The sequence below is a fragment of the Phycodurus eques genome, chromosome 1, assembly GCF_024500275.1.
Source record: "Phycodurus eques isolate BA_2022a chromosome 1, UOR_Pequ_1.1, whole genome shotgun sequence".
Taxonomy (NCBI): domain Eukaryota; kingdom Metazoa; phylum Chordata; class Actinopteri; order Syngnathiformes; family Syngnathidae; genus Phycodurus; species Phycodurus eques.
Genome location: NC_084525.1, coordinates 42,951,086 through 42,965,836, shown reverse-complemented (window position 1 = coordinate 42,965,836; position 14,751 = coordinate 42,951,086). Strand labels below are relative to the sequence as shown.

The 14,751-nt window shown below is 43.8% G+C and overlaps 1 protein-coding gene across 3 annotated transcripts in view; it reads right to left on the bottom strand.

The window, feature by feature from the left end:
* Positions 1–1,841: 1,841 nt before the first annotated feature.
* atf7a (activating transcription factor 7a) overlaps positions 1,842–14,751 on the bottom strand; it is a 50,143-nt gene continuing 37,233 nt past the window's right edge. For 2 of the 3 annotated variants that reach the window (XM_061693364.1, XM_061693380.1), the window contains 3 exons: positions 8,734–8,922; positions 6,881–6,986; positions 1,842–6,576 (listed from right to left, as the gene is read on the bottom strand). In XM_061693364.1, coding sequence (XP_061549348.1) covers positions 6,341–6,576; positions 6,881–6,986; positions 8,734–8,922 — 531 coding nt within the window. In that variant the 3' untranslated portion in view covers positions 1,842–6,340. The remainder of the gene's footprint in view (positions 6,577–6,880; positions 6,987–8,733; positions 8,923–14,751) is intronic. The other variant, XM_061693371.1, reaches the window with a different exon arrangement.

Below are 14,751 nucleotides of genomic sequence, written 5' to 3'. Positions count from 1 at the left end.
TCTCCGTTGTCGTATTTTATGCTTCATAATGCGCCACACATTGTTAATGGGAGACAGTTCTGGACTGCAAGCAAGCCAGTCTAATACCCGCACTCTTTTACTACGAAGCCACGCTGTTGTAACACGTGCAGAATGTGGTTTGGCATTGTCTTGCTGAAATAAGCAGGGGCGTCCATGAAAAAGACATTGCTTGGATGGCAGCACATGTTTCTCCAAAACCTGTATGTACCTTTCAGCATTAATGGTGTCTTCACAGATGTGTAAATTACCCATGCCATTGGCACTAACACAGCCCCATACCACCACAGATGCTGGCTTTTGAACTTTGCGTCCATAACAGTCCGGATGGTTCTTTTTCTCTTTGGCCCGGAGGACACCGACATCCACAATTTCCAAAAACAATTTGAAATGTGGACTCGTCGGACCACAGAACACTTTTCCACTTTGCATCAGTCCATCTTAGATGAGCTCGGGCCCAGAGAAGCCGGCGGCGTTTCTGGGTGTGGTTGATAAATGGCTTTTGCTTTGCATAGTAGAGTTTTACGGCTGTAGCACCGAACTGTATTTACTGACATTGGTTTTCTGAAGTGTTCCTGAGCCCATGTGGTGATATCCTTTACACATCGATGTCGGTTTTTGATGCAGTGCCGCCTGAGGGATCAAAGGTCAAGGGCATTCAATGTTGGTTTTCGGCCTTGCCGCTTACATGCAGTGATTTCTCCAGATTCTCTGAACCTTTTGATGATATGATGGACCGTAGATGATGAAATCCCTAAATTCCTTGCAATTGTACGTTGAGGAACATTGTCCTTAAACTGTTCGACTATTTTCTCACAGAGGTGAACCTCGCCCCATCTTTGCTTGTGAATGACTGAGCAATTCAGGGAAGCTCCTTTTATACCCAATCATGGCGCCCACCTGTTCCCAATTAGCCTGTTCACCTGTGGGATGTTCCAAACAGCTGTTTGATGAGCATTCCTCAACTTTCTCAGTCTTTTTTGCCACCTGTCCCAGCTTTTATGGAACTTGTTGCAGCCATAAAATTCTAAGTTAATGATTATTTGCTAAGAACAATAAAGTTTATCAGTTTGAACCTTAACTATCTTGTATTTGTAGCGTATTCAATTAAATATAGGTTGAACATGATTTGCAAATCATTGTATTCTGTTTTTATTTTTGTTTAACAAAACGTCCCAACTTCATTGGAATTGGGGTTGTGTGTGTGTATATATATATATATATATATATAATATATATAGGAAAGGAAATCGGTGGTATCAGTAACCTGGATAAATTAAAATTATAATTTTTTTGAGACAGTTCAATACACCTACCTAAATAGGTTAGTTTGGGATTTCAGTGTTAGCTGCTTCATAATTTGACATTAACTGTCCCTTAATGTGTACAACTGGTTAGGCCTTAAAATTCTGAGGACCCAGGTTTAAATCCGGCCTCACCTGTGTGGAGTTTATATGTTCTCCCGGTGCCTGCATGGATTTTCTCCGGGTTTCTCCCACATCCCAAAAAACATGCATGGTAGGTTGATTGAAGACACTAAATTGCCCATAGGTGTAAATGTGAGTGCGAATGTTTGTTTGTATGTATGTGCCCTGCAATTGACTGACGACCAGTTCAGGGTGTACCCCGCCTCTCCCCCAGGGTGAGCTGGGATAGGCTCCAACATGCACCCGACCCTAGTCGGTACAGAAAATGGTACAGAAAATGGATGGATGGATTAGTCCCTTAATGTTCTCCCTTTTCAGCCATAGGGGACTGTTTGGTCTCACAAACATCTGAATAAATGTCAAATCATAGTATCTAGAGCTGAACATACAAAACTGTATAAAACATGTTTTATTTCTCACTTTGTTGAAGTTCTCAGTATATGATCTGCAACTGAATTTGAGAACTAGTAAACAATCAGTGAATATGAAAGTATAGTTTTGCGAACCAACGATAACTGAAAACAAATGTGCTTCACTGCTCATAACGCCTCATTATCTTTTATGAAAACTGCAGCAAAACTGTTTATGTTCATAGTATCCACTTGGACATGCATGAACAAATACATATATTTGTATGATAGATATTTACAGTAAAATGACATTATCCAATCATCAGTATACCATGGGAGTGTTACAAAAATAAAACAATGTGAATGCAACTAAGATTGTTGCAACATATTCTACAAATAGCTCCTTTCACTACTATAACTACAGGTCAAGTTAGTATGCTGACGACTGTCGTGATTTTTGTTAATAAGTTAGGGGAAAAGCCCAACTTCATGATGAAGTGTTCCGTAGCAAGTTGTACAGTTCTGGGCGAAAATGCAGAAATGAACAAGTGACCACATTGAATTTATACAAATTTGAAAACCAGCCAAATGTGAAACGAGTTATTCCCCCATTGATGTTTTACAGTACAGAAAAAAGGAAAATAAATGATATTTTAAATATGTTTGAAACAAAAGATTGTCAGAATAAGAACAACAGCATGAAAAGCACACTGACCCAAGCAACCACATTCCTGCAATAAGTTTTGCAATAGATGTTTTTTCCGTTTTTTTCCTTTTCTTTTTTGCAACTTTATGACCATGCCACGGGAAAAAGGGATTTAAAAAATGACAAGAAAACGGAAAATATTTGCACGTTGTAACCCCATTTCTTCACCAGACGACAGTATTGTTTCCATAATACAAAAGTGGATGGTGGAAATGACCATGATTCATTCTTAACCTTTGAATCCCTGTTCAATATATTTTTGTCCAGAAAAGAATGTTTACGTGGGATATGAAGAGGCACACATGATTTTAAGGCCAACTGATCAGAGACAAGAAGTGCAATTCGAAGCAATGATATTGTGGCAACAGAGAGAAAAACCTTCAGAGGTGGACTTTTTTTTTTCTTCTATTTGTGGTCATATTATACTGTATATGGCTTTGTATTTTGTATTAAATTTTTTATTTTTTGGTAAGGAGCACGTGGGATGCATCCCATTTCTACAAGCAGCAAGAATGTGCAATCCTGAGTTACAGTGCAACTTAAGTCACAACTCACACTCGTTGAAATGTTACTAAGATGGAAACAAATTCCCTTCAGGAGGGAAAAACATATGGATGACTCACAACTCATTTTAGTATTTTAACCACTTCTTTCTACTCATCTTGGCGAACGTGCCAATTTTGAATATACTGTACATAAAGCTGCATATAAAAGTAGGCCAAAAGAAGAAAATAAATCTAGCTATCACATATGATGAGGCGTAAGCAAAGCGCTATGTTGGGATTTACATAGAACCATTGACAGTTTATAAATTGTCTCGTAAAGGGGTGTAACATGAGGTAAGATTTTTAAATTGACATCAGTGTGTGTGTGAAGCATGTTATAAAATATTTGGGAGTATTTGAATTAAGAGCTATGGAGCGTGTGTGTGTTTGTGTCTGTTTGCATGGCTAAAAAGTCGAGGCACTCTTTGTGTGAAAATGTTTAAAAAGGTGGATTTACACTGCATGCGTCAAGCCACAATTCAGACTTTTGGCACAATTGGGATGAAAAAAAAAAAAAAAAAAAAAGCATAAAATCGGATATCCTCAGGTCAGAATCGGGCCCTTTGCAGATGTGGATAAAAATCTGATTATCTGTTACTAATGTGACCGCAGCATAAATGCACAGATGGGATAAACGTCAGTGTGAGTGACAGCATCGAATTTGATTGACTCATAGAAGCCGCGTCTGCACAAACAAATGTTATGCACACACAGATCCAAAATGCAGCGAAAGCATATAGTGCTGTGAAAAAGTATTTGCCCTCTTCTCAAATTCTTATTTATTTGCCGTTTCCCCCCCACTTTAATGTTTGACATCATCAAACAAAATATTAGATAAAGTTAAGCCAAGTAAGGCGGCACGGTGGCCGACTGGTTAGAGCGTCAGCCTTCACAGTTCTGAGGAGCGGGGTTCAATCCCCGGGCCCGCCTGTGTGGAGTTTGCATGTTCTCCCCGTGCCTGCGTGGGTTTTCTCCGGGCACTCCGGTTTCCTCCCACATCCCAAAAACATGCATGGTAGTTTAATTGATAACTCTAAATTGCCCGTAGGTGTGAATGTGAGTGCGAATGGTTGTTTGTTTGCATGTGCCCTGCGATTGGCTGGCAACCAGTTCAGGGTGTACCCCGCCTCCTGCCCGATGACAGCTTGGATAGGCTCCAGCACGCCCGCGACCCTAGTGAGGAGAAGCGGCTCAGAAAATGGATGGATGGATAACCCAAGTAAACATGAAATGCAGTTTTTAAATGGTGATTGTATATATTAAGGGGGGGAAAAAATTAAAAGCTACTTGGCTCTGTGTGAAAGATTGCCCCCTAAACCTAATAATTGGTTTCTATAACTGGCATTGAGTTTTTCACATCTGTGTGAAGATATTTTGGACCACTCGTCCTTGCAGAATTTTGATCCTGCAACACTGGAGTCAGTCCAGACTTTGACTTATTATTTTTTTTTTTTGAGTGAGTAGACACTCTAAAACCTAAATAGTTTTTTTTAAGCCATTAAGAAGTTGACTTGCTGGTGTGTTTTGGATTGTTGTCCTGTGCGCTTCAGCTAGAGGTCACGAGCGGCTGGCCGGACATTCTCCTTCAGGATTTTGTGGTAAGGAGCAGAATTCATGGTTCTATCAATCACAACAAGTCATCCAGAGCCTGCAGTAAAAAAGCAACCCTAAACTATCACAATACCACCATGTTTGACTGTAGGAATGATCTTTTTCTGAAATGCTGTTACATTTACACCAGATGTAAAGAGACACACACCTTCCAAAAAGTTCAACTTTAGTGTCGTCACTCCATGGAATATTCTCCAAGAAGTCTTGGGAATCATTCATATATTTTTTTGCAAAAGTAAGACAATATGTTCTTTTTGGTCAGCAGTGGTTTCCACCCAGTCTCTTCCATATTTTTGAGTCATAAACACTAATCTTAACTGGGGCGAGAGGTCTACAGTTCTTCAGATGATGTCCTAAATTCCCTAGTGATGTCCTGGATGTGTCGTCACTGTGCCGTTGGAGTAATGTTTGTACCAGCCACTCCTGGGAAAGTTCACTGCTCTCCCATGTTTTCTCCATGTGAGGATAATGGCTCTTACCATGTTTCACTGGAGTCCTAAATCTTTAGAAATGGCTTTGTCACCCTTGCCAGACTGATACATGTCAACAAATTTATTTCTAATCTGTTCTTGAATTTCTTTGGATCGTGGCAATTTGTTGCGGCTTTTTGAGATCTTTTGCCCGACTTCATTTTGTCAGACAGGTTCTATTTGAGTAATTTCTTGATTCAACCGGTCTGGAGCTAATCAGGCTTGAGTGTGGTCAATGAAAATGAACTCAGCTTTCCAAAAAATGTGATGAGCCACAATTAATGATTGAACATGGGGGGCAATTACTTTTTCACACAGGGCCAGGTAGCTTTGAATATTTTTTTCCCCTTAAATAAAAACCACCATTTAAAAACTGCACTTTGTCCACCTGGGTTATCTTTGTCTGATACTAAAGAGGGGAAACTGAACCGAAAAACTAAGAATATGGGAAAAGGGAAATTTTTTTTCACAACACTGTAGTATTATGTAATACTTCATATAGAGCATAAGGAATAGATGGAGTGGGATGGGAGAAAGGACCCCTCCAGGACTACAACAACTACATAACATTTACTTCCATGTTGTCACTTGTGTGGTTGTTCATGTGCATTTTGGGACGTGTGCATGCGGATTGTTTTGGAACCGTAGTGATATCGAATATGGATGAACAAAAAAAATACATCTAAAATAATCTGCTATATGCTAGTGTGAGATGCTAATGCAGCAGTCATCTTCACTCGGTGCTCCTTCTCATCAAACATAAATACAGATGGGCTCAAATACACCACACAAGGCACAGAAGGTCCAAATCGAAGTTCTTTGTTCAAAAAAAGTTGGCTAATACCAGTTCTGCCAGAGTGAGAATCCAATCCAGCCACAGAAAGGAGCAACCTCCTGGGCACTTCGACGTACTGTATAAATCCAGCCAGTGAGTGCTGTCTGCTCTCTTATGTGTGAGTGGAACATGTCAACCATTGAGTGAGGGTTTGGAGACACAACAAGGAGCAAAAGGGGGAGTCCAGCCCCTCTCATCAACGGCAAAGTGAACAGGAAGCTCTCTCAAAGGTCTCAGTCCATTTCCAGAAGGCTGCTACTGAGCTCCAGGCCACAGCGTGATGGCTCGACAGAAGAGGGGCTTTAAGGGGCTGAGAAGATGCTGCTCTTCTTCCTTGAGTGGCAAACGTGAGGCGAGTCTGCGTGGCGACATTGCTTATCATCTGCCGGAGGACTGCGAATGTGCGGCCATGATAATGTGAGATGCTCCGCTCTCGACGTTTTGCTGTTGACCCAATCCGGCCAACACAGACATGGCCATGGCTTCGGCCGCCGCCCTTGAGCTCAGGCCATTATGACCAGCCGAAGGGCTGGGCGCCAACGAGCTGTGTTGGATCACCGGCGCGGGGGAACCCGTAGGCTCTGAGGTATCTTTCATACTCTCGTCGACAGCTACTGTGAAGGAAAGATGCAAAATTGTATTTTGAACTAGCAGAAAACTACAAGACTACATACATTAAGAAGTCAACATGCAAAGTGACATCTTTATGACAACTCATCACAGCTTGTATCATTTGTCCCTTCAGGGCCACCGTACTTTGTCTTGTGCCTGCTATATGAAAGGCTCCTCCTAAAAACTGATTTGCTTGTCAGATCTGCACTAAAAATAATAAATGATAATTTTCTCTCTCTCTTGGCCTACGGCCGACCCCTCTCAAAGTCTCACGGCAATGGGTTGGTTGTTTTTCGTTTGGCTCACCCAGGTAGGCGGATTTCTTCTGCAGGGTGGTGACAGGACAGTCCTTGTGCGCCAGCAGCAGCTGCTTCAAATGAGCTACCTCGTTTCTCAACAGCGACACCTCGTTCTGGACAAGCACAAAAATTCAGCGCACCGTTAGAAAAAATAAAAATGAAAAGACTCAACTCCTAGCAATTTGATTAACATTCATCACTGGTCATAACATTGAGCAACACTTTTTGCAAGAGTACATTGTATGTGGCACCACTAATCGAAACACGTTATTCTGGTTAACACTGAATTTGTGGAATAAGAAATAAACTCATCACTCTACAGCAAACTCAGGTGGCCGCCATTTTGGGAAATATCAACCTCTGCTGGAGACCGAAATTAAAGTCACGAGTTTCAGCAACATTTGAGCAATTCCATCCATCCATCCATCCATCCATCCATCCATCCATTTTTTGAGCCGTTTCTCCTCACTAGGGTCGCGGGCGTGCTGGAGCCTATCCCAGCTATCATCGGGCAGGAGGGGGGGTACACCCTGAACTGGTTGCCAGCCAATCGCAGGGAACATACAAACAAACAACCATTCGCACTCACATTCACACCTACGGGCAATTTAGAGTTGTCAATTAACCTACCACGCATGTTTTTGAGATGTGGGAGGAAACCGGAGTGCCCGGAGAAAAGCCACGCAGGCACGGGGAGAACATGCAAACTCCACACAGGCGGGGCCGGGGATTGAACCCCGGTCCTCAGAAGTGTGAGGCAGACGCTCCAACCAGTCGTCTACCGTGCCCATTTGAGCAACTTCAGGTTAAAAATCTGGAAAAAGAATAAATTGGATGTATGATGCTTCAAGAGACCACGCACACATCCATTCAGACAGGCTGTGATTGGTCCATGGCTTCACACAAGAGACATTTGTGTTTCCTCATTACATCGCCAATAATATTCGTTTTATCACACATGTACTGCACTTACTGATGTTTAACAGACTGTCTAATATATTTAATAAAAGTGTGTGACATTTAGGATTTCTTATCGACCAGAAGATCTACTAAAAGTGCACAGTGGAGTCCGGTATGTACGGTGCCACAACCAGCATGTGGCAGTGTTGAGTTGAGCTTCATAGAGCTCCAGACATCACGTGACTGACACGTAGTCAGTGCCTCACCAATCATGAATCTCACCACACGTCACTGGCTCCAGCGCCCCACAACCTTGAACAGGATGCATGGCATTGAGAATGGATGGATGGATTATTTTAGTAAATTACTAATTTTCCCCTGCATTCAGTGGTCCCCCCAGGTTGGACAACAATCCATCCTGTTACACTGGTCGACTTTCAAAGCAAAAGTCCCATTGACATCAATTATATTTGGAATAATTAATCCCAGGCAGTACGTCAGTCTAGTGGTTAGCATGACTGTCTCACAGTCGAGAGGTTCTAGGTTCAAATCTGGGCTCAGGCTATGTGGAATTTGCATGTTCTCTCTGTCCCGGGAGGCCTTCTCCGGGTACTTCGGCATCCTCCCACATTCCAAAAACATGCATGAAAGGCCACACACCGTGCAACACAGCCAAAAGCAACTTGAGTGTACCATCGCAAAAAAATAACAGTTGGCAACACACACCAAGTGATTTAGTACCACGTCAACCGACACACTGCGATAGAAAAACTGTGTGACCTTGTATCGGGTTTTCATGCTCCACATATCGTATACTATACTGAGAATGTATAAATGGATAATAAATTCCAAACGTCAAGATACCATTGTACGTCTGCTTATAAGATACAGTCTTATCATCTGACACCACTCAGAGTAAGTTTGCTCCGTCTACCCACCACTCAAAGCCCAGTGACGTACCGACAGCGAGACGTTCATGGTGCTGAGCTCCTCTGCCTTTTTCTCCAAAGAGTTGACCCACAGTTTGCGTTTCTGCCTGCATCGTGATGCCGCCGCTCGATTCCTCTCCAGGAAGCGCTGCCTTCGCTCGTCTGGGTCATCGTCTGTCGTCCGTCGCCGACGCCCACCTGTGGGCTGTGCTGGTGATACCTGTGAATAGGTGGGTACAGGCAGACACAGGGTTTGGAGAGGAGGCGATAGAAAAGAGAAGCATGAGATATTGCTTGGTTATTTCAGTACATCACAGTCACTTAAACAAATTACATCCCTGAGCCTCAAACAGACACTTTTTCTGAAAGGACAACGGTGGACAGCAGAGAAGAACATGCAGCGAAAGTTAGCATAAGCTAAGGCAGCACACTCATATTCTAAGCAGAAAATACTGGCAATGCCCAAGTACAGTACTAATGGCCCAAAGGTTTCAGTGTCATTAAAGTTGGAAATGATGGACAGTAGCCATAGGGATGACTGAACATGTTGCTTCTGTTAAGCCATGTTTAGCACTGTAAACAGTTTTACTTGGGTAGCTTTCCACATCCTGTTTTAGCTCAATTCCCATCTGTTGGTTTTTAGTTTGATAGGAATCTCAGCTTGTATTGAGTCTTTTGTGCGCAAAGGACTTTGGCTTTGGATCTGTGCTTGCTGTCATGCAGTTGAATCCATCTGTTTGTGCTATTTGACAAGGAACACAGTAAAAATGTAGACTGACGTTAGCTTCTTGTGCCAGCTGCTGACTGGTTAGCAGCCAGATGTTTGTCATAGCCATTAAAAAAAAAAATATATATATATAGGAAGTCCTCGAGTAACGAAGACTCGACCTACGACGTTTCGACTTTACGACGCCCGTGCCTCGTCCGCCATTTTGTCCCCAGCACTAGTGTTTCTGCTTAGCTAGTGCATAGTGCTTGTCTGTGTTTGTGTGCCGGGAGTATTGTTGCCATTTTTCACTCTCCTTTTTTCACACACTCAGCAGTAATGGTAAGTACAGCATCTTATTTTTTATTTTAATGTATTTTAGTTTCTTTATACAAAGTGTTAACCTTTCCTGCTACGGTCACCTGAACGTGGTTGGGAGACGCAGGGGCGACGCCTTCTCCAGTGCCGAGGTTGTCCTCCTCGGGGTTAACTCCCTTCTCTTGTTGCACAGCTTAGCTGGGTGGCGGCAACAATAAAGGGAGGAAGCACCGATTTGCTGCTTTAATGGCTTTATTAGCTCCTCTGCACATTCAACGTCAACGGGTCCTCCGCTAATCGCAACTCTTCCCCGGTCGCCATCACTACACTTTCCACTGTACACACTCGCACCGGCGCGCACTCCTTCCTCCGTCACAGTCCCGCTGGACGACCCCTGCGCAGTCCCATCTCACTCACACATCGACGCACACGCCCACACACACTGAGCAATACCTGTAACAGAAGTATTTCGACGTAAATTTCGACTTTAACGGTGAAATTCGAATTCCGCGGAAATTTGGGTTACGTCGCCAGCGTAGGAACGGAACTCGTTCGTAAATCGAGGACTTCCTGTATATATGTATATATATACACACATACACATGCAGTTGTGCTCATAAGTTTACGTACCCTGGCAGAATTTTTAATATGAATGATAACACAAAAACTTTTATTTCAATCATGGCTGTGTTTACTCTTTTTAAATCATAATGACAACAGAAACTACACAAATGACCCTGATCAAAAGTTGACATAGCCTTGAGATTTTAGCCTGATAACATGCACACAAGTTGACACAAATGGGTTTGAATGGCTACTAAACGTAACCATCCACACCTGTGATCTGTCTGCTCGTAATCTGTGTGTGCATTAAGGTTCAGTGAGTTTCTGGGCTCCTGACAGACCCTTGCACTGACATCTCTGGATTATGAGTCATGGGGAAAGCAAAAGAATTGTCAAAAGATCTGCGGGAAAAGGTAATTAACTCTATAAAACAGGAAAGGGATATAAGAAGATATCCAAGGAACTGAGAATGCCAATCAGCAGTATTCAAACTGTAATTAAGAATTGCCAAATTAGAGATTCTGTTGAAAACAAACCACGATCAGGTCGCCAAAAAATATTTCTTCCACAACAACCAGGAAAATTGTTCAAGATGCAAAGAAAACCCCACAGATGACCAGCTTAAATACAGGACTCTAATAAAAAGTGGTCTGGATGTTTTAAGATGCACAATAAGGACGCATTTGAAGAAAAATGGGCTGCATGGTCGCCAGAAGAAAGACATTACTATGCCAATGCCACAAAAACAAATCACGCTTCCATTTTGCTGAACAACACAGAGAGAAGCCTCAAAACGTCTGGCACAAAATGATTTGGAGTGATGAGACCAAAATGTTAACTTTTTGGCCACAACCATAACGTTATATTTGAGGAGTCAACAAGGCCGATGATGAAAGGTACACCATTCCTTCTGTTAAACATGAAGGTGAATCGCTGATGTTGTGAGGATGTGTGAGCTACAAAGGCACGTGTAACTTGGTCAAAATTGATGGAAAGATGAATGCAGCATGTTATAAAAAAATACAAGGGGAAAATTTGCACTCATCTGCCCCACAGCTGCGCATGGGAGGTACTTGGATAGTCCAACATGATAATGATCCAAAACACAAAGCCAAGTCGACCTGTCATTGGCTACAGCAGAATAAAGTGAAGGTTCTGGAGTGGCCATCTCAGTCTCCTGACCTCAGTATCATTGAGCCACTCTGGGGAGATCTCAAGCGTGCAGTTCATACAAGACACCCAAAGAATTTACAGGAACTGGAGGCCTTTTGCCAAAAAGAATGGGCAGCTTTACCATCAGAGAAAATAAATAGCCTCATCCACAACTACCACAAAAGACTCCAAGCTGTCATTCATATTCTCTGAAAGATGGCCAAGAAATCCTAAATTCTGCCAGGGTAGGTATGTAAACTTATGAGCACAATTGTGTGTGTGTGTGTGTGTATATATATGTAAATATATTTATATATATATATATATATGCGATTGGCTGGCAACCAGTTCAGGGTGTACCCCGCCTCCTGCCCGATGATAGCTGGGATAGGCTCCAGCACGCCCGCGACCCAAGTGAGGAGAAGCGGCTCAGAAAATGGATGGATATGTATATATATATATATGTATATATATACATGTGAGGGAGAAAGAAAGAAAGAAAATAAATAAATAAATAAATGAATCCCGGTAATGGATGAGATTTGCCCAGAGTTCCTAAAGGCTCTGGATGTTGTGGGGCTGTCCTGGTTGACACGCCTCTGCAACATCGCGTGGATATTGGGTACAGTGCCTCTGAATTGGCAGACTGGGGTGGTGGTCCCCCTTTTTAAGAAGGGGGACCGGAAGATCACACTCCTCAGCCTCCCTGGTAATGTCTATTCAGGGGTGCTGGATAGGAGGGCCGTCGTGAAGTCCAATCTCAGATTCAGGAGGAGCAGTGTGGTTTTTGTCCTGGCCGTCAAACAGTGGTCCAGGCTCTTCACCCTCGGCAGGGCCCTCGAGAGTGCATGGGTGGACTTGGAGAAGGCGTTCGACCTTGTCCCTCGGGGAGTCCTGTGGGGGGTGCTTCGGGAGTATGATACGGTGTAGAGGGGGTCCGGTTTGGTGGCCTCAGTATTGCATCTCTGCTTTTTGCAGATGATGTGGTTCTGTTGGCTTCATCAGGCCATGATCTCCAACTCTCACTAGAGCGGTTTGCCGCCGAGTGTGAAGCGGCTGGGATGCGAATTAGCAACTCCAAATCTGAGACCATGGTCAGTCAGAAAAGGGTGGAGTGCCCTCTCCAGGTCGGGGATGAGATTCTTCCCCAAGTAGAGGAGTTCATATATCTTGGGGTCTAGTTCACAAGTGAGGGAAGAATGGAACGCGAGATCGACAGGCGGATTGGTGCAGCGTCTGTAGTAATGCGGACTTTGCATCGATCCGTTGTGGTAAAGAAGGAGCTAAGCCGAAAGGCGAAGTTCTCGATTTACCGATCTACGTTCCTACCCTCACCTATAGTCACGAGCTGTGGGTCGTGACTGAAAGAACAAGATCCTGGATACAAGCGGCCGAAATGAGTTTCCTCCGCAGGGTCTCCAGGCTCTCCCTTAGAGATAGGGTGAGAAGCTCGGTCATCCGGGAGGGGCCTCCGCATTGAGAGGAGCCAGATGAGGTGGCTCGGGCATCTGTTTAGGATCCCTCCAGGACACCTCCCTGGTGAGGTGTTCCGGGCATGTCCCACAGGGAGGAGACCCCGGGGACGCCCCAGAACACGCTGGAGAGACTACGTCTCTCGGCTTACCTGGGAACGCCTTGAGATCCCCTTGGAAGAGCTGGAGGAAGTGGCTGGGGAGAGGGAAGTCTGGGCTTCCCTGCTAAAGCTACTGCCCCCGTGACCCAACCTCAGATAAGCGGAAGAAAATGGATGGATGGATATACATACCGTATTTTCGCGACCATAAAGCGCACTTAAAAGTCTTAAATTTTCTCCAAAATGGATGGGGGCCTTACAATGCGGCGCGCCTTATGTGTGCACCAAGTTCCAAAATCTGTAAATGTTGTTGTGTGACTTTGATGAGCGCTTCGCTTGACTGACTGGCAGCATTTCCTGCCGACACACTGCAAAATATAGAGGAAAGGCAGACGTGACTGAGGACAGCATGCGGACGTTAAAGGGGGAAGGGTGCGCGTCAAAGAGGACACTAAAGGCACACCCCAGTAGGTATATAGTGCCGGGATGTGCAAACAACATCGGTTTGGCTAAGGACCCCCGAAAATGGCACCTATGAAGAGACACGCTTACGAAGCAGTTTAAACTGCAAGCTATCAGTTACGCGCAGGAACATGGGAATCGAACAGTCGCGAGAGAATTCAAGATCAAGGAATCCATGGTTCGCAAGTGGAGGAAGCAGGAAAACGCCGGCATCATTGCTGAACAGCCCCCCGGCAAGGAGACTGACTCAGACGAGTACGAGAGGGAACCCGGCATGTTTGATGGAGAACTTGCCCAGCTGTTCATTTCGGATACAGAAGATGAGGACTTTGATGGATTTGTGGATGAGGATTGATAAAAAAAATAACGTGAATACATTGTTAAATACTTCAATAAAGTACAACCGAAATCACTGTTTACATTGTTAAATACTTCAATAAAGTACAACCGAAATCACTGTTTACATTGTTAAATACTTCAATAAAGTACAACCGAACTCTGTTTTGCTCCCGCTGCCTTTTTAAAAACGTTGTTTTACCGTGCATGCATGTTACCGTATGTTTTAAGCTAGCGGATATTTCACCATGCCTGCGCCCAATAATACGGTGTGCCTTATGTATGTGTTAAATACAGAAATCCCACGACCCTTGTGAGGATAAGTGGCTCAGAAAATGGATGGATGGATAAATACAGAAATAGACCCCGTAACTGAGACTGCGCCTTTTAACACGGTGCGCCTTATGGTCGCAAAAATACGGTAAATAAAAATTTTATTAATTTAGGAGGAAATAATTTATATGTGCCCTGCGATTGGCTGGCGACCGGTTCAGGTACCCCGCATCCCGCCTGAAGACCCAAGTGAGCCAAGTGAGGATAAGCGGTAAAAGAAAATGGATGGATGGGTGAGCTGGAAGCGACGCCTGCGTCACTTCCGGTTCATTGTAATTTTAAATTACAGCGTTATAAATCAAGCCATTTTATACATAAGAGGGGCACCACGTCGCTTTTTATGTGGATAAAATTTAGGAGAAGCGACGAGAAACATTTTTATCAAAACACTCCTATTTTCAATGTGGCATTTGTGTGGTGTGGAGTGAAACATTTCCTCTGGTTCAGTTGCAACATCGCGTGGACATTGGGGACAGTGCCTCTGGATTGGCAGACTGGGGTGGTGGCCCCCTTTTTTAAGAAAGGGGAACGGAGGGTGTGTTCCAACTACAAGGGGATCACACTCCTCAGCATCCCTGATAACGACACCTCCTAGTGGCGGCCAG